General features: G+C 44.0%; 1 protein-coding gene across 4 annotated transcripts in view; it reads left to right on the forward strand.

Moving 5' to 3' along the window:
- Positions 1–18,435, forward strand: part of DCX (doublecortin) — an 81,644-nt gene that overhangs the window by 50,058 nt on the left and 13,151 nt on the right. For all 4 annotated transcript variants that reach the window (XM_068205215.1, XM_068205214.1, XM_068205217.1 and 1 more), the window contains one exon: positions 15,777–15,879. In XM_068205215.1, the coding sequence (XP_068061316.1) occupies positions 15,777–15,879 (103 nt within the window). The remainder of the gene's footprint in view (positions 1–15,776; positions 15,880–18,435) is intronic.

Genomic DNA, 18,435 nt, shown 5'->3' on the forward strand with positions numbered 1-18,435 from the left:
CCTTTTGAATGCTGGTAGGTGGAGTTTACATGCCAAGATTTTCTGAATAATGAAGATGCTGCCTCTAAGGACCCTTTGGAATTAATTTTTTCAAATTTGGCTCTAATATATAAGCTGGGCTCCCATAGTTGTCAAGAAGAAGGGACTCCAGCAAATTACACAGATACAGAGGCTTCCACACGCTCCTACTGAAATAAAAAGCAACATTCCCTCTCCTTCTGGAGAAAGGTGGAGCAGACACGTAGAAGAACTTGCAATCACAAGGGCAGACAGGATGTTATCAGAGGAGTTTGAGCAAACAGCTCTTGAAAGGTTCAATCTCTGATCCTTCCACACCGTGGTTTCCAGCACTGAGCCCTTCTGCAATGTCAGCAGCACCTGACATCAGATATCCAGCCAATAATTATGGTCAGCTTTGACACAGCACAGTATAAATCTCGTGTCTGGTGAGGCATGAGTGTCAGAATACGGTCTGCACAATAGCCAAAGGCAGTGCAAATTGTAATTAAAAGCATTTAATTTAAGTTAATCTTCATTAGAAACATAATTATGTCCGCACACAAATTGCTTCAATGTAATTGTCACAGTTGTAAATACCTAGTTCTATTAACCAGCTTTTCTTCAGGATAAACTGGCTGGGAGATTATCAACTGTTTTAGAGCAAAAACCCATTAGTGGATCTGTGGCGTGTGTGTGTGTGTGTGTGTGTGTGGAATTAGACCAAACTCAGCATCTTTGTCCCTTCAGAGTGGGACCAGCTCACACATCCCCTGGGGCTCCAAATAATCCACTGTGCAGAGATGAGAGGATGCTGTCTTGGAAGTTCATTCATTTATTAAAACTTGGTTGTAGAGAAGCAGAACAAATGGCCCTCCCCCAAAAAACTTGGCTTTCCAAGGGATGTTTTATCTTGAATGGCACCAGCTTCAGGCTTGTCCCTGACTTGTAGGTTTGAGTATATGGGAAAAGTCCACTTTCCATGAAGTTTTCCTTTTCTAATCTTCCTACCAACCCATTTCTGGAATTCTTTCCCTCAGGTCCTTGATTGCCATGGGGGTTTGGGTGTGATCCCTCTGGAATTCAGACCCCAGTGGGGTCTGTGTGGTCAGAATCACATCTGCTGCAGAGGAGTGCAGAACATAACACACGTGGGGCTCTGCTGAGGGCAGCCTGATCTGAATCCAAAAAAGTGAGAGAAAGAGTGCAAGATTTATCTTAGGAAAGGAGCAATTCAGCCTTCTTCACTGCCTCAGGAAACAATGCCGTGGATACACGTAAGAAATCAAGTAGCACTTGGGAGATGAGTAAAAATAATCTTGTAAGTGGAGTTGAATGCTTGAAATGGATGTCCCAACAACGTAGTTTGAAAGTAGAGGGAGTTTTTAACTCTTGTCAGTGCTCTTCCCAAATAATCTGCACTGTTACTGCTAATTGGCATAAACCTTGCCCGTAATACCCATAGCAGAGATTTGCACAGAATCCATTGCTAATCCTATAAACTGGTGAGTTTGATAAAGTGGGCTGCGCTGGGCATTGCTAATTTTATTTCCATGCTTTCACTTGCTATCATTCATTAACCCCCAAACGGCACACTGGGCTGTGTGCACAAACAAGAGAGCAACATCATCTCATTAGGGGCTGTAACCATGAGTGGGAAATTACAACATGATGAATATATAATACACAATTCAAATGGGATGCCTGTTCTCGTGTTTCTGTGATTCTATCAGATGGAAAACAAACAAACAAACAAAAAAAACCAAAACAAAACAAAAAAAAAAAAAAAAACCAAAACCAAGTAACCAAGTTCTCATCAGCACATTCAAAATTCAAGCTAGTACAAGGAAATTTTACATTGAAGGCACTATTTTTCACGTGTACCCAAGGCACCAGCAGATGGGACACAGCTGCTGTTTGTGTCCCGATATTTGTTTCACAGTACCTGTTTCACATTGTTCCAATTCTGCCCCACACACAGCTCCAGGAGCAGCTCTCCGGCCTTGATCTCATGACAGGGGCTCAGAGTTGCTCTCTGGGCGTGGTGCTCACCAGGGAAAGCCCAAAACTGTCCCAGATTCTGGCATATCCCTCATCAGCATTAGAGGAGCTGCAAAGGATGGAATAAAAGCACCCCAGGGCTCTTCAGAGATGTCCTTTAATGCAGAATTGGAGTGGATGGCTGTAGCACAGTGGCAGAGCTCACAAAAGTGATACTTTATTTCTAATTCTATATAGGTGAGTTGAAATGGGATTAAATGGGCTCTTTAAATGGCATTACAAAGGCAGAGGCTCAGGTCATAAGATAAGACTTCCCAGATTTCCATTTGCATCCTGAAGAGAAGAAAAAAATCTGTTCTGGAAAAGACTGGGAACTTTTTCTGCCACTCTTGTCCTAAATCTTACATGTAGTGGCCAGAACAGCACTCTTTTGTTATGAGTCAGGATGTTATTGTGAGGTAATATTTAGTTCTATGGCCACCTGATGGTCCTTAAATAAATGCATATTTATGTATACAGTCTGGGTTTGCTCCCAGTGAAGGAGATCTGGGTGCAAAGCAGCATCTGGCTGAGTAACCAGGTTTGCACACATGGTCAGAGCCCTGCTGCATAAAACTGTGACTTAATCAAGCACAGCCAGGGACAATGGGTGCATCTACGGGACCAGATGAGATAACCAGAGGAAAGGGACAGCAAAGTTCTCAGTAAAAACTGAAATACAAGTCAGCTTGCATAAGTGAATTTAATACTTGCCTTGCTGTTACAAAGAAGTGAAAAGGAGTTGCAAAGAAAATGTACCATTCGTTATCTAAGGCTGATTTTCTAGGCAGCCAGTATTTTTCTTTTGTCTAAAAAGGCTGCCTTGGTACAAAAGAAGACAATAGTGTAGATTATGTATTCTCTGGGGGAAAGAAACAAAATATTTAGCCTGGACTACAAAGGGAGAAGAGTGTCAGGTTTTTTAAAATTACTCCGGCATGTTTGAGTTCAAGACAGCAAAAGCAAAATGCTTGTTAAGCTGTTGTAGTGTGCAAGGATTGTGGCTGAGTTGATGTTCCTGGAAGTGACTGCACCAGCATGTTAATTGTCAGGACATGAGTCCCTAATTCTTTTATAAGGATGCTCGTGTGTTGCCTTATTTGGTTACAGATGTTTCACTGCCTGGGCACACAGGGGGAAATAAGAGAAAGTTGTTTTAGCACAGTGACGTTTTAGTGAACTCCAGCATCATATTCTGGATGGAGATGTATATTCTGACCAAGATTTCTTCAGAGACACCAAAGAAAGCACACCACTGGTTTTATTACAGTTACCTCTCTCCACATATCCCTGCTATCCCAAGCCTCAGAAATGCTGTTTTTCTGCAGTTCTTGAGCCCAACTGGAATTGCAGACATTCAGTGTTTCTTAAAAAAGCTCAGCCCTGGCTGTCTGTGCTGGATGTTTATGGGAGTGCTGGAGCAAATTGAAAGCACACCACTGAGGGGAGGGAGAGGCTGATGCTGCTGGATTACCTGTCAGAAATGATCTGGCTCTGAGATGAAAGGGGAAGGCAGCAAAGGGAGGCCGTAAAACATTTGAGGGGGAAAAACTAGAAATACAAAGTTTCAGAAGTGCTGTCAGTGTAATCAGGGAGTAAAGCCCGAGTGATGCTCTGTGGAATTCTCCCGTGGATTTGCACCAAGAGGCTCACGTGTCAGTGTGGCTTTGGCCCTTCTATTTACATTCTTGCTCATGACTGCATCCTCAGTCTCTATGCAATATCTACATATCTGTTTATGTATGAGCAGCATTCCCATCGTGAGCAGACAACAAACCTTGTTTCTTTCTTGGCATCCACAACAAAATTAAACCCTGAAACAAACAAACAAACAAAAAACCCACAATGACAAGCCAACCAAACAAAACACCTGCACTTTTAATGGGTATTATTAATGTGTCAGCTTTGCTGAACCTAACAAAGGGTTATTTAACATCCTTTAGTTTAACTGTAGATGCAGAGTTTCTGATCCCAGTCACAAAGAGGATTCAGAATGCTTTGACCCAGGGCGGGTGGGCACATAATTGAGATCAGAAGCTGACTCAAAACCTGCCAAGGAACAAGAAGCTCTTTTGTGCAGAGGTGAGGATCTGCAGGAAGGGTCAGGAGAGGAAAGCAGCTAAAATATCCACCCCTGAAAAGGTGAAGACCACTGTGAGGTGCTCCCTGTGTTCATTCCTGCCTCACACCAGAGTGCTGGGGGGATGACCAGCTCAGCCCATTCCTGTGGCACTGCGTGGCAGATGCCAGGCTGGTGTCCTGCACACCAGCAGAAAGGATCCATTTATCATGGAAATGACACTCAGTCTCTAGGGGTGAGGGCTGGGAAGAGCTGGAGAGTGAAGGATGGGTGAAGAGCTGATGAATTCATGCGGCAGCGGACGGAGGAGTTAAAAATCCTGATGCATCCTTCCTGTGGTTCAAACAGGCAAAGCAACACCCAGTTATCCCAGAGAGTGCACAAAGGGAGTATCAGTGAGTGCAGCCATCTGCAGCAGGCTGATCTGGGAGCCCTGCAGCCGCCTCTGCACCATTCCAGAGGTGGAATGTGCTGTTTCCTAGAGATTGGCAAAGAAACAGATACACTTCTGCCTGTAAGTCTCTGGCCACCTCCTGTTTCCATCATATATCTCTTGGGGGAATCTCATAGCAATTAGTTTCTAATTGCTTCAGTAGTCTACAACTGATTTGATGAGAAATGCCATGCAAATGTAATGGTTCTTGCATGTTTCACAGGAGCAGAAATTAATTGCATCATAATTTTAAAAACTCATGTTCTTTCCATTCCCCCTTCTTCCATGACATAATATTTTATATTGCAAAAAGAAAGGTCAAATCTTACAAAGTCGTATTTTTGTTTCTCTAATCAGGTGCTCTGCTGCCACTGCTCAGTGGCACAGATCCACCCTGATGTGCTCTGTGTTTATTACCGAGCTGTAATTGGAGTGGTTGCTCCCCAGACCAGTGTGAGCCCTGCAATGCCTCTCCCAGGTGCTGTTTAGTTGGGGTAGGAAGGTTTTAACCTCCTGCCTTCTGGAATCCCGCCAGTAAATCAACTGCATCTTGGGATCATCTCCAAATGAAATTTGCTTGCCACGCAGCAGCGAGGAGACGTGATGGGAGTGTAAAACAGGACAATTTTTCACTGCAGAAATACTTGAACTCACTCCAGACAATTATGCAGCCTGCCATTTTACACATCATCTATTTCACTATTCCTGCATCAATTATTCCATTAACGTTGCTGCACACTAACCTAGAACCTGTCACTGGTCCTGCAGACGTGGAAAGGATGAAATACATTGCAAAAAAAGGCAAAAATAGGTATTTTCATGTGAAAGGCTTTGGGACATCCATTTCAGCAGCCTCTCAACATGTGCTATACAAAGTATTTTTATCTCCCAGCCTGCTTAACACTGCTAATTTCTACCCTAATATGGTTTAGCTCAGGACATAAAGCTGAATTTTTCACTACTCTGTTTGCTGACAGCTGAGTTGAAAAGAACTGTTAATTAGAAAAAAAAAATAATAGCTTTATTCAAAGATTAACAGAAATTAGGGTGAAAACAAAACTCTTCTGATAGGGAGGGCACATGCATTCACTGTAAATTCAGGATATCTCCCAAAACACAAAGAACAGGTTCAGAATTATAATTAAGGAAGAAAATTTAGCTCCCTGGAAGAACAGCTTGATAACAATTGTTACTTTCCTTTAGATTTCATGTAGCATCTGTTACAATTTAATTTTTAAAGGCCACCATTTTTAATTCCCATTAATCTCCAGAATTACAGTGTGATAAAGATCCTTGCAAACATTGAAATTTAACGAGTCAAAATGCCTCGAGGAGCCTTTACAGAATATTTAAGGAATTGAGCAACAGCACTGATGCTTTGAGTGAGATGAAATGAAAACCAGTGTTAATTAGACACAGACCAGTTGCATCTTCCCATGTAATTCAAGAATTTGGCTGATTTGGATCCATAGGCTGTCAATGAATTTATACTGCTGGGGGATGGGACATCTGCCCCTCACCACGTTTGGAGATGTGCTAGGAAAAGTTACTTGGAGGTTGAATACTTCACACCGGTGTCTTTTTTCCATGAAGGTTGATCTCAGCAAGTAAAAATATCAACTCCTCAACATGTCCCTCGATGGGGATGTGTGTAGGATTTTAGAGGTGTACAAAACAGAGGGACAAACCCTGTACCTGTGCCCAGGCCCCTCGCATCCCAAAAGATTGGGGCTCACACCCTGTACCTGTGTCTGCCCTGGGCTGGGAAACCCAGGATGGCACAGAGGGGTCCAAAAACATTTGCCAAAGTGCCAAATAAGATGGAGGGAAAGCATTTATCCTGTTGCTTTCCTGATTTATTGTGTTTTGTTGGTTTTTTTTTTTTAATTATTTTTTATTGCCACTCTTGAAAAGAAGGTGCTGTAGGCCAAACAAGGCCAGGCTGCTGTGTCTTTTAGAGTGAGATTTGTGGGGGTTTTGTGACTTACTCAATTCTAACTAACATATTCTGTCTACCACAAGTGCCAAGGAGGACGAGGGTGTCCCTTAGGAAGTGTGTCAGTGTGCTGCTGTGCCAGTGCAAAATTAGCTCCTCCAAGGGAGTGCTGGCACCTGACTTGAACTGAAGTGTCCCCGAACTGTCCTGATGCCCTGATAAAAACAGCAAGTCTGACTCTCATTTCTCCCCAGCACCTATTTTGGAAGGAAGTTACTGATGTCAGCAGGACGTGGGACAACCTCAAATAACCCCATTTCTCAGAGAGGCTGCCTCAGTGAGTAAAACACATCCACGTGTTACAGGGAAACAAAATCATATTTAATGCCATTTCCTTTGTCACTCTGGGTGACTACTGAAGACAGAATTTTCTCTCGTGTCTCTTTACACCGCATCACAGAGGATGTAGGAACAAATTCAGCTATTTTGTGTAATCTCCATTTCCCCAGACCTTTATTGGTGCCGGGATGCTGCCCTCTCCTCCCATGGCTGTGTGCTGGCCAGCAGTTGGGAAGAAGGGGTGGGTTGAAAGACAGTGGGTTTACTCCTGGAAAAGGAAATGCATGGATACATCAGTTTTGTCCCAAACCACTCCATCCTGGCACGGAGCGTTGGGTTTGTGTTGTAAGCAGGTGAGGATCTATTTCCCAAGATCTCCTCATCACCGTCGGTGCCTCATTCAAGAGAGACCTGCACGAAGCTGACCAACAGCCTTTCCCTTCTGTGAAACTGCACAACAGGATCAGCAACAGCTATAGATTTTAGGGGTTTTTTGGAGTTGGAAATCCCATTAATGGACATTCCAGCCTCACCTTTACAGGCTCCCTGTGTCCTTATTTTCAAGACTCCCATTTCTGTTAATCTTGTTTGACCTTGGCCATGTAGTTGTGCTACTTCTAAAGTCTCTGCTGCTCTTCTGTCATCCAAAACTACAGTTTCCTCTCAAGAGTGATGAGGGGATGCTGATTAGGATGCAGTTTTCTGAATTCCTAAGTGCAACCTGTTCTGGGGCTATTTGTGCTGACAGTCTCTCCTTTCAAAGTCAATCTGTCACCCAGAATTCCTTGTTCTCTGGTTTTCCAGTGGAGAAATGGTAATGTTTTATATATTGGTTTGCATGGCTGTGCTCTTTGTTCCCCCAAACTTCACAGCACGTTTATCCTCGGCGTAATACCCTCATGAATGCAAGAGCAAGTCTTTTTTCTGGTTAAAAAGAATCAACAGCCTGAATATCTGTTTCACAGTCTCCTCCATATGTATAGGGAATGATGATAACAAACTAACCTTTCTCCCAGAGGCTAATTGGATTTCACACAGTTTGGAAGCACCACTAATTCATCAGAGATATTAAAATTCAGCTTTAACATTCCTACTGGGTAGCTTGGCTATTGACCTCCCTCCCTCCTGCTTTTTGTTCCATTTTGTTTCAAACTTACCCATTTCCAGTACTTAAATAAACGGGCACCGTGTGCTGCAGCCCCTTGAGAGCTGCATTTCTTCATGCATGAAGCCTTACAAGCTGCTGTGGACATACATGCATGAATATTTCTTATTCCACCTAAATAAGCATCACAAATGCTTATCCTAGAAATAATGCATATTGGTCAGGAGCTGGTGCCCCTACTCTGGTTCAGTTGCCTCATAAAGTGGGTGCAAGCACTCATGATCAACCTGCTGGAGTTATACAGCCTAATTAAGAGGATCTATATTTTTCAGCAACAAAACGATGTAAAGATTCTTTCTGGCATCAAAGAAAACATTTGATGGTCTCGACTGGCCCAGAACTTTCTCTTCTGCAGGTGAGAAAGGAAGGAAAAAACCTATACAAGAGAGTGGAGTTTGATTGTTTCAATCAAACTGTGCCGGTAGGGCCTGAATGGTCTCGGTGAACACAAGAAAAAGTTGAGATCTCTGAATAATGCATGAAGGAATGGAAAAATCTCTGTGTTTCTATTGAGAGGTCACAGAGAAACCCAGATGGCAGAGGTGACTTTTCCTGCCCTTCTTGGTGCCTCACAGGAGTGAGGCCGTGGTCTGGCCAGGTCTTCACGTGGACATTTGGTGGCCCAGGGGAGCAGAGATGGAAGAACAGGTGACAGAGGCCCCTTCCCTCCCTGCTGGGTGGCTCAGAGAAGGGCTCCCCAAAGTGCAGTTAAAATATTTGTGTGGCACAGGCTGGGTGGGCAGGAGTGCTCTGGGTCCACTTTGGAATGTTAATATTCATGGTTTTCCTGCTCCTCTTTTTATTGCTTATCAATTTTAAGCAGTATTTTTTTCAGGAAAACGGATAAGTAATTCTCTTTCTGTGAATGCAAATGTGGAATCTATTGAGTGGGTGTGTGCATAAAGAAATAATTGAATCCAAACATCTCTTATTTTTAAATGCAGGAAACCAGAACCTAATAAAATGTAAATCAATTCAGTGTCTGCTTTGGGCTTGCAGTCCTCAGACTGTTAAAAAGAAAAATGTATTAAGTGCTGTGCATTCCATTACCAACATCTTTATTTTCCATTGCATTGCCTTAACCCTTCAGTCTTCTGAAATCTTTTTCTTTGTGTGTGTGTGGTGAAGAGCTTACTACCCATGTTCATCAATTCCCATATCCCTTCTGAATCTTTCTGTGGGTCAATCTGAGTGTGTTTGGTTTCTGGGCTGTGCTTTGCTGATTGCAGACACCCAAGTGACACATCATAAGGCACAATTTTCTTTGTGGTTTAGGACTTTGGCTCCTCAGACCTGAAACAAACAGGCCACTGCCAACCTGACTTGGAGTACAGCTGATAGAGTGTAAATGAACCCCTGAGATTGCTGGTGTGAGTTAAAACAGAGTTTAAAGAGGTTTTAGTGACATTTTCAGCTCAGTTAACTCTTGCTGCCTGTCTGGCTGCTGGTCTGACTTGCTCAGCTTAGTGCTGAGAGAGAAAGGACAGGAGCAGGCATCTAAAGCACATTAATTGTATTTATCTGATGATTGGACATGTTCAATTTTACAGCTCTCATCAAAGCAGCCTAGAAAAGAAGAGTGTGTCTTAAATCAGCTCTGCTCTTACAGGCTGTACGTGTGTATGGTATGCAGTTGTTTTCTCTGGTCTTTTTGGCCCTTTTTTGGCTTTTTCTGTAGAGAGTTTTCCCCCTGTCCTGACCTTCGGAAGCCTACAAGCTGAAGAACTGTGATGATTTAAAGAAAGCAAGTGGAGATGTGTTTTCTTTGAACATAACCATTAGATTTGCAGAAACTTAGGGACTTCGAAGCTGCTTATGTACTTATCACTGTTCTGCTGCCTAAATTCCTAAATGGGAGACTGCAGAGAGAATGGTTTACAAAATCATTGTGACTGAGGGAGAGAGCTGAAAAATAGAACATTTTCTGACTGAAAAGGACACTTCTCTGAAGGGTGAAAGGACAGTTCAGTTCACCCTCTGTCACTGCTGTGCCCACATTTGTCCTGGAGTGACAGAGGGACACTGAGGGACACTGAGGGACAGTGTCCATCACCTGTGAGGGACAGCGAGGGGCTGAGAGGGGCAAAAGGAGCTGGGAAATCCCAACCCTTCAAAGCACCCCAGGCTCTGCACTGCTGGGTAATTCAGGCTAAGGCTGAAGTCCTCAAACTTTTTATTTCTAATTCTTTTTAATTGTTTTATTTATTAATAAATTACCATTTCTAAATAGTGCTGCTGCCTCCTGGAGGAAGCTGGGAACAGCCAGTTACTCCGAGCTGTGCCAGTGTAGACCCCGTGGTTTTACTGCTCCTTTTCCAGGTGAACTCAGAATTTCTGCCTGTCCCAGCACAGGCATTTCAGCAAACTGTGAGCTCACATCCAGGGATGTGTGTGAGGCAAGCTCCATTTTGTCAAAATCCTGAAAAATGCTTAGTTCTACAAGTGCTGTATTAAAATGAGGCAGGGGCTCAGCAGCTCTCACAAGGCTGCAGCTTTCCCTCTCTGCAATTAAAATTGCTGCAGCAGACACTGATGGACTGTCACTGCAGAAATCCCAGCTAGGCTGTCCTCCCAGGGAAGCTTTTTCTCATACAAGCAGAGAAGGATTTAATTTAACCAGGAAAACCTAAGGAATTGCAAACTAATCTCTACAACCTTCTATTTCTTCCATAATATATATTATAAGGGTTTTTAAAGATCAGACCTTGGCACAAAGAAAAATGCTACCATCAGATCTATTAGAAATAATGACTTTGTAAGAAATAAATTTGTGCCTCATCGACTGGGGTGTGAAGATATGATTTCCTTCCTTGGAATTGCTTAAGCTACAGGAATTGGATAGGAAACATTTCATGCAGTATGATCCTTTCCCAAGTCAATATTGTCCTTTCAATCCTGAATTTCAAATTCAATATTATCCTCCCTTAAACAAAGGCATGCTTGGAAATCAATGCTATTTATCTTGTCTACTGTAGCTATAAACACAGTTTAATTTTTGTTATAGGTGAAAAATGCTTGTAGACTGAAAACTGCAGAAAGACAAATTCTTCCTATTTTGCTGGTTCCTGGTGTCATTGCTGAGGCTGCATGACAACAGCCACCAACAAAATCACCATTTTCAAGTGGCAGCATTGCTCCTTGCACTCTGGCTACTATTGGGTTTTGTCTTGTGCTTTAATAAATTTGTAACTAAAAGCAAAACACAGCATTTTAAAAAAATTATTTTCAGGTTATCATCTGGGGAAAGTTTTTTGTTGCTATGATCCTTCTTTCAGGGTTGTTTTCTTTGCTTTTTTCTTCCATGTTGTTCCAGGTGAATTATTTGATATAATTAGAGTGATAGATCAAAGTAAGCAACAGCAGAAAACATTCTTTCAAAAAGTCCACACTGCTTGGGCGGAGACTCGTACTACATTTATTTATTTATTTGTTAGTTTGTTTGTTTAAATGGAGAAAACATCAGAAAAAAGACCTCTGAAGAATGGGGAGAATGTTATTTGGGAATCACTAAAAGCCTTGACAACATTGCTGCAGGTGGAGGTTTGGCCTTGCCTCTCAAGAACAACCTTTAAACATTCCATACTGGTTAATGGGGTCTCACACCAGTTATCCCAGCATGGCCCCTACTCCCCGGCTTCATGTCCTTCATGATGAGCATATCCAGGGCTTTATCCTGGTGGGTTTCTTCTTTCCACGCACCCCTCAGACAAGCTGGCTCTGGTGCTCTCAGATCCAGCACAGAAGTCACATGTTTTCCCAAAGAATCACAGAATAATGAGGTTGGAAGAGACCTCTAAGATCATCAAGTCCAACCTATGCCCTAACACCTCAACTCGACTATAGCACCAAGTGCCATGTCCAGTCTTCTGTTAAACACATCCAGAGATGGTGATTCCACCACCTCCCTGGGAAGACAATTCTAGTACTTTATTATTCTTTTGGGGAATTTTTTTTTTCTTAATATCCAACCTGTGCCTTCCCTGACGTAGCTTGAGACTGTGTCCTCTTGTTCTGTCAGTGCTGCCCAGTGGAAGAGACCAACCCCACCTGTCTACAGCCTCCCTTCAGGGAGAGCAATGAGGTCACCTCTGAGCCTCCTGTTCTCCAGGCTGAACACCCCCAGCTCCCTCAGTGTTCCTCACAGGGTTTGTGTTCCCAGCCCCTCTCCAGCCTCGCTGCCCCCTCTGGATGCCCTCAAGCGTCTCAACGTCCTTCCCAAACTGAGGGGCCAGGGCTGGACACAGCACTCGAGGTGTGGCCTCACCAGTGCTGAGTACAGGGGCAGAATGACCTCCCTGCTCCTGCTGGCCACACCATTCCTAATGCAGGCCAGGATGCCATTGGCCTTTTTGGCCACCAAGGCACACTGCTGGCTCATGTTCAGCCGGCTGTCGACCAGCACCCCCAGGTCCCTTTCCGCCTGAACACTGTCCAGCCACTATCCCCAGCTTGTAACGTTGTAGGGGATTTTTGTGGCCAAAATGTAGAACTCAGCACTTAGATGTCGGAACCCAGAATGTCCCTTGGACACTCTCGGATGTTCCGGGCCCAGGTCAGAAGCATTTGAGCCCCTGGAATGCAGCCACAGACCCCTGTGGCTTTGAACCTGATCCATGGAACCATTTACCAACCTTGCAGGAAGAACAAGAAATCACAAAAGTTTAGATATTATAGTAGAAGTAGTCACAAGGTGAAAGGAAGAGTTTTTGAGTGCTGTACAGGGGGGTTTTAGGCCTTGTACAGAGGGGTCTGAGTTTTGTACATGGGGGTCAGAAGTTCTAAGATGGAGGGACTTGGGTGTGCCCTGTCCTCTTTCCTTCTTCTTCCTAACCTCCATGTTCTTGGTGATGTTGGCACTCACAGATCGGTTTAGAGTAGAAAGTCACTGTTCAATATAGGTGATGGGCATTGGGGGGAAATTGTAAACATCTAATACGTAATGTATGATATAAAAGAAGGCACCAGCCCCCTGGGCGGTGGAGTGTGCCTTTGTCTGACTGCTGAATGGACTGCAGCAGTTCAGGAAGAAAATCTTTTAGATAACAAACAATAAACTACCTTGAGACTGGACGACTGAAGACTACTGAGTCTTTCTTTGGAGGCACGGGTTGGAGGAGAGACTTTTCCACCTTCCTGGGCTCACCCCAACCGGGCGTGATTTCCAGCACTTACACTTATTAAACTTCATGCTGTTGGACCCTGCCCATCCACCCAACCGATCTAAGTCTCTCTGCAGAGCCCTCCTTCCTTCCAATAGATCAACACAAGCTCCCAGCTTAGTGTCGTCTGAAAATTTACTAATGAAGGACTCAAAGAAAGTTTACTTCAGTGACTTCCTGTGGGCAGGAACCCATCTGGGACGTGTTTCAGGGACTCAGAGCAGCGATCAAGGACTGAGGTTGAATAAACAAAAGGTAAATAGAAAATACCACACACGTGGTGAACATAAGCAACAGAGCAACAGGCCCCATAGTACAGGAGCACAGTTATTTTCTGAATTTTGCAATGTTTTGTACTGTTTAAGGAGAATGGGGTTGGGTTTTGGTTGTCCTTTTGACTGTGTTCTGGTGAGCTCTCAGTAGTAGAAGTTAGAACAGGAAACCAAAAAGGAACAAATAAGGCAAAGATAGAAGTGATTGTTTCCTGAATATTCGAAGCTCAGCAAGATTATTGAATTCTCTGCCAGCCTCCAGTGCTCAGCCAACTGTTCGTAAAATACACATAACAACTGCTCTCTAGAGGGACAGGCGTGCAGAAAAGTGAATTGCAAGTATCTCTGTTTGAAATGCAGTTCCTGTCCTTGGACACTCTGGGACTTCACCATGGCTGGATCCTTGGATCTGAAGATTTTCTTGATTGCCTGGACTTTCTTTTTGCTTGGGGTGGTTGTGGGCAGTCGAGGACAAAATGCACACTTGACCTGGAGACATCAAAAGCAGTCAAAAAGCATCTGTGGGTTCTTTCTGATTTCATGCGAAAGGCTGGGAGATTTTTGAAGTCTTTTGATCCAAGTTTAGATCACAAATTTAACTGCACAGTGGAGCAGAGCAACCCACGGGTCTTTTCAGTGGCACAAGTGTAGTACTTAGCATTCAGATGGGAACTCGTGTGTTGAGCCAAACCCAATTATTTGCAAATGAACCGGTGCCACACATCCTCAGGGGGAGGGCTGTAATACCAAGTGCTGGTTTGAAATGTCTTCTTTTCTTTGGGAGAATTCTCTGTAGATGAAGTTAGCTATTTTCAATCTAATTTTAGAGAATCAGAAATAGGAATTCACTGGAGTTAGCAGAGAAAATTCTAACTCTGATCATCAAAGCCATGGCAGATTTCAGCCTGCTCCATTTTGAAAGTCATGACAATGTGAAAAACAGGCTTTTCACTAAGGTTTGGCACTGTAACCAGTGCTGGCACTCACGGGCAGTGCTTTAATTATACATTATACTAACCAGTGTGAAATACTGAGCCTTATTAAGATAGCCAAAAGCCTTCTTTAGAGTTGATTTATTAGAGCTTGAAATTAACTTTTCACAGTCCAGCTCCAAGAGATCAGTAGATACAGAAGTTCAGCTCTGCCTCCAGCGAGCTGCCCATGGTTATCTCCAGTGCTCTCTCCAGTCCCTCCCAGTGCCCAGACATGGTAAAACACCGGTCAGCAGCAGCAGCTCTCAGCCTCTGCCTCCATTACCAACACCAGTGCTGACCCTGTGCTTGCTTGGAATGGTTTCCTGGGAAAGGGGAGCTTTAGGAAGCCACCCTGGGCTCTGCTGGGTGCTCGGGGGTGAGGCTGCCCCAGGCTGGCTCTGTTGGAGCTGTTCCACTCTGGGGTGATTGCAGATGAGCATTTTTGCTGCTCCTGACACAATATTTGTTCAGTATATATCTGGGATATCAGGATATTGTTAGGAATTGTTAAAGCAAGTCCATCATCTGCAGATCTCTGCCAGCTGAATATGGGGAGGAGCTCCCAGCCTGATGGGATTTTAAATTTTTCTCTAAGCAACCTGAAAGCATTTTCACATTTCCAAACTCCCAAGTATCAGTTCTCTGATTAAATCTGTGGATCATGGGCTCCCACATCTTGTGCTTTGTTTCTTGTTTGATGCTGCAAGGCAAGGCAGAGTTTGGAGCTCCAGGTTCTGCAAGATAAAACTTCCTCCTACTGAGGATGGCAAAAATGGGAAGCAAGGCACTCAGTGAGGGAGAGGCTGGCAGTAAATCTGGATTTAAATGGTGCTGGGGTGAGAATGTTGTCCTGTCAGGCTTTGGGTCTGTCCCAATAGCACAGATAAACATTTTGGCTTTAAAATTTGTCCCCAGGATTGCTCAGGAGGAGTCACAGCTCTACATCTGTGCTTATACCCAGTGATTCTTTGAGGTTTTAGGCTCCATGGGTACCAAGACACCCCCCAGCACAGGCAGTGGTGTCACAGCCCTGCCAGTGTGGCACGGGGGCACCTCTGCTCTTATTTTAGATGTAGCTGTGTCATTCCTTGGGGTGACTGATGTATCCTGTCAGCTGGGTGGGAAATGCCAAACCTCCAAGAACTTGCAAGGGATTTGTTTGGGGATTGTATCTCTGTTTTTGGGGTTTTTTTAATGACTCTTAGGCTTGACCTGCCCTGGGCAGTTGTGTGATGAGCACCAGCCCTAGGGAAAGCAGGACCACATTAATGTGGGCTGGGGGGACAGCAGAGAGGCAGAGCCCCCTTCTGCTTCACCAAAGCTGAGCCCATCAGAAAGCTGCCAATTAACAATAAAATGAATGACTTTGCTCTCTCTGTAGGTGACCTGTCTCCACGATTTCTTTGGGGATGATGATGTGTTTATCGCCTGTGGTCCAGAAAAGTTCCGCTATGCACAGGATGACTTTTCCCTGGATGAAAGCGGTAACATCAAACACACACTGCGCTTTTATTTCATTTCCATCCACTTGCTCCTATCTGATCATAATGCTGCATGCTTTTGTTCTGGTTTTTAAGACCCAGTACATGGAATTTAACATCCTTTTGGGATACTTATCCAGTCAGCAGTATTATAATCAGGCAAATACTGACTGAGGTATAGTCAGAATAAATTAATTCCTACAGCATTTTGACATTTACTGCAAAATCTGGGAGTGTTTATACTTTCAATTTTCTCCCGTCACATTCAGATAGATGCATTTTTCTTGAGAACTAATCATGCTTATGTAGACACATGCATATTAAAAATGGAAACAAGCAACAGTTGAAAAAAAAGATCACATTTCCACTGCTTACTTCTGCTGATTCAAAAAGCAGAGCAATAATTCCCTTTTGGGGGCATGACTGGGACAGCACTGTTATTTTCCTTGTCACCACTGCCAGCAGAAGTCTGTAATAATGTGAGTCTCTGTGATCAATTACACCATGAAATCTTTGATTTTACAGAATATACAGAGCTTGCTTGTAGGACTTACCACCCACCCTACCTGGCAACTGTATCCACCTGTCTGCAGGTGCCAGTGAGTGCAGCAAGAGGAAACTAATGTCATTTTAACCATTTAAACTAAAAAAATGTGGTCTCCAAACATCTAGGCACACCTTCCAAAGCTCTAGGTGTGCTGTGTAAGGAACACAAGCCCCATCCTGTCCTATATGCTGCAAACTGGCTCTGTTTTGAGGACCAAAGAGGATTTTTGCTGGATGCCAAGAAGACAAGCAGCCTCTAATCTCCAAACACTAAGTTTTTTATTACTCCTTTGCAAGCCTGATTTTATTTTAGTGCTTATAATTCTGACCTGTGTACTCCAGATGAACCCATTTGATGGTCTTGGGGTAATTCAAAGGAAGTTTCCAAGGTTCAGCTGAGACTTTGCAGGCAGAGGATAAAGCCTGTGTCAGGCTGGGGAAGTGATCTGTAAGCTGAGCTTCACGTTGTTTTTCACCACTCAGCAGTTGAGTCAGCTCCACAGGGAGCTCCACGCTGGAAAACAGCTTGGATGCAGTCCTGGCAGAACAACTGGATGGAAAGCCCAGCTCTCTGCCTTCACTTCTGGGCACTGCTCACTTCTCCAGCTTGGATTTCTCTGGCAGGAAGAAGCCAAGTTTGCTGTTGGGAAGGCAGCGAGCTGCTCCAGAGGTGTTTCAGGGGAGCCTTGCAGCTCTCAGGGAGCAGATGAGGAGCCTCAGCAGTGTTTCCCCACTGTACACCCATCACCTTTCCTCATTCTGAGGCAGATGCTGCCAGGAGAGCTGCAAATCCTGAGGTTTTGCAGATGAGTGTCACTTAATAAAATCTCCTCTGTCATGGGCAAATTTCTCTTGCCTGTTTGGATGACACACATCAGGATTGCTGGTTATTATGTTCACTCTGGCAGGACATCAGGAAACAAAAAGAGAAACAGCACAAGAGACGATTATGTCATCTTTTTCCTCCTGGCTGCCCACCACAGCTTCCACCCTCTAATCCTGCTGCTGAGCACGTCCCAGATGACATTGCTCTGTCCCTTTTCCACCCACTGGTTTCAGCATGGTGGAAATGTCACACTTTGGTGACATTTAGAGGCCTTTTCCCACCAACCTCAGCACAGCCAGGTTTCCACCTCCTGCAAAAGCTCAGGGATTGCCTCTGGTGTACTGACACTTGCCAAGGGCTGAGCTGGAGGAATTCCTCAGAGTCAGCCTTTCTGTGCTGGAAAATGCAAAGCCAGGTTTCCTTCCAGGGAATTACCCCCCTGGGAAGAACATAAATTTGGAAGCTCTTGCAAAGACCTAACATGAAGTATTTTTACTTTTTAGTTTTGGGGTTTTTTTTGGTGAGTAATTCAGGTGACTAAACACAGCTGCCTGACACCCTTTGAGTCCCCTCACAACATCAGTACTGCACTTCATGTATAAAAAATTGGGGCTCTATTGGGCTGGACCTCTACAAGCCTTTCTGTGACATCATCTTTGAGAATTCAAGTATTTCTGAAGGAAAAAAAAAAAAAAACCCACAACTTTTTCTACCCCTGATTTGCAATTTCCAAAATTGATTTAGCAGGAGAGAAAATGAGCTGACTGAAGGTTTAATTCTTGCCATGCAGCATCCCTGGAGCACAAGGCCTCCTCTCCCAACATTCTTTTGCTGCATGGCCCAACAGCAAAACTCTCTCTCAAACCATCCGGAAGGAGCAGAGATGGAGCCTTGGCTGGCTGAGAATGAGGAAAGCCTGGGGAAAAATTTAAGGCAATTACATTTTCGTAGATACACTGATATATAATTAAATAACACATACATTTAGGTCAGACAGTTTGCTTTTGGTTGACCAATTATTTATCTGCTCTGTGCTGCCTTAATTCCTCTGGGGACTCCGTTCCAGGGGGTCCCCAGTGTGGAGCACGTGAGGCTGAGCTGAACTTTTCCATTAAAAACTGCCTGCATGTGGAACACGTAATTCACATCTATAAAAAGGACACATTTTTCACATCTTGGTGAGGACA

This window comes from Anomalospiza imberbis, chromosome 14 (assembly GCF_031753505.1).
Source record: "Anomalospiza imberbis isolate Cuckoo-Finch-1a 21T00152 chromosome 14, ASM3175350v1, whole genome shotgun sequence".
Lineage (NCBI taxonomy): Eukaryota > Metazoa > Chordata > Aves > Passeriformes > Viduidae > Anomalospiza > Anomalospiza imberbis.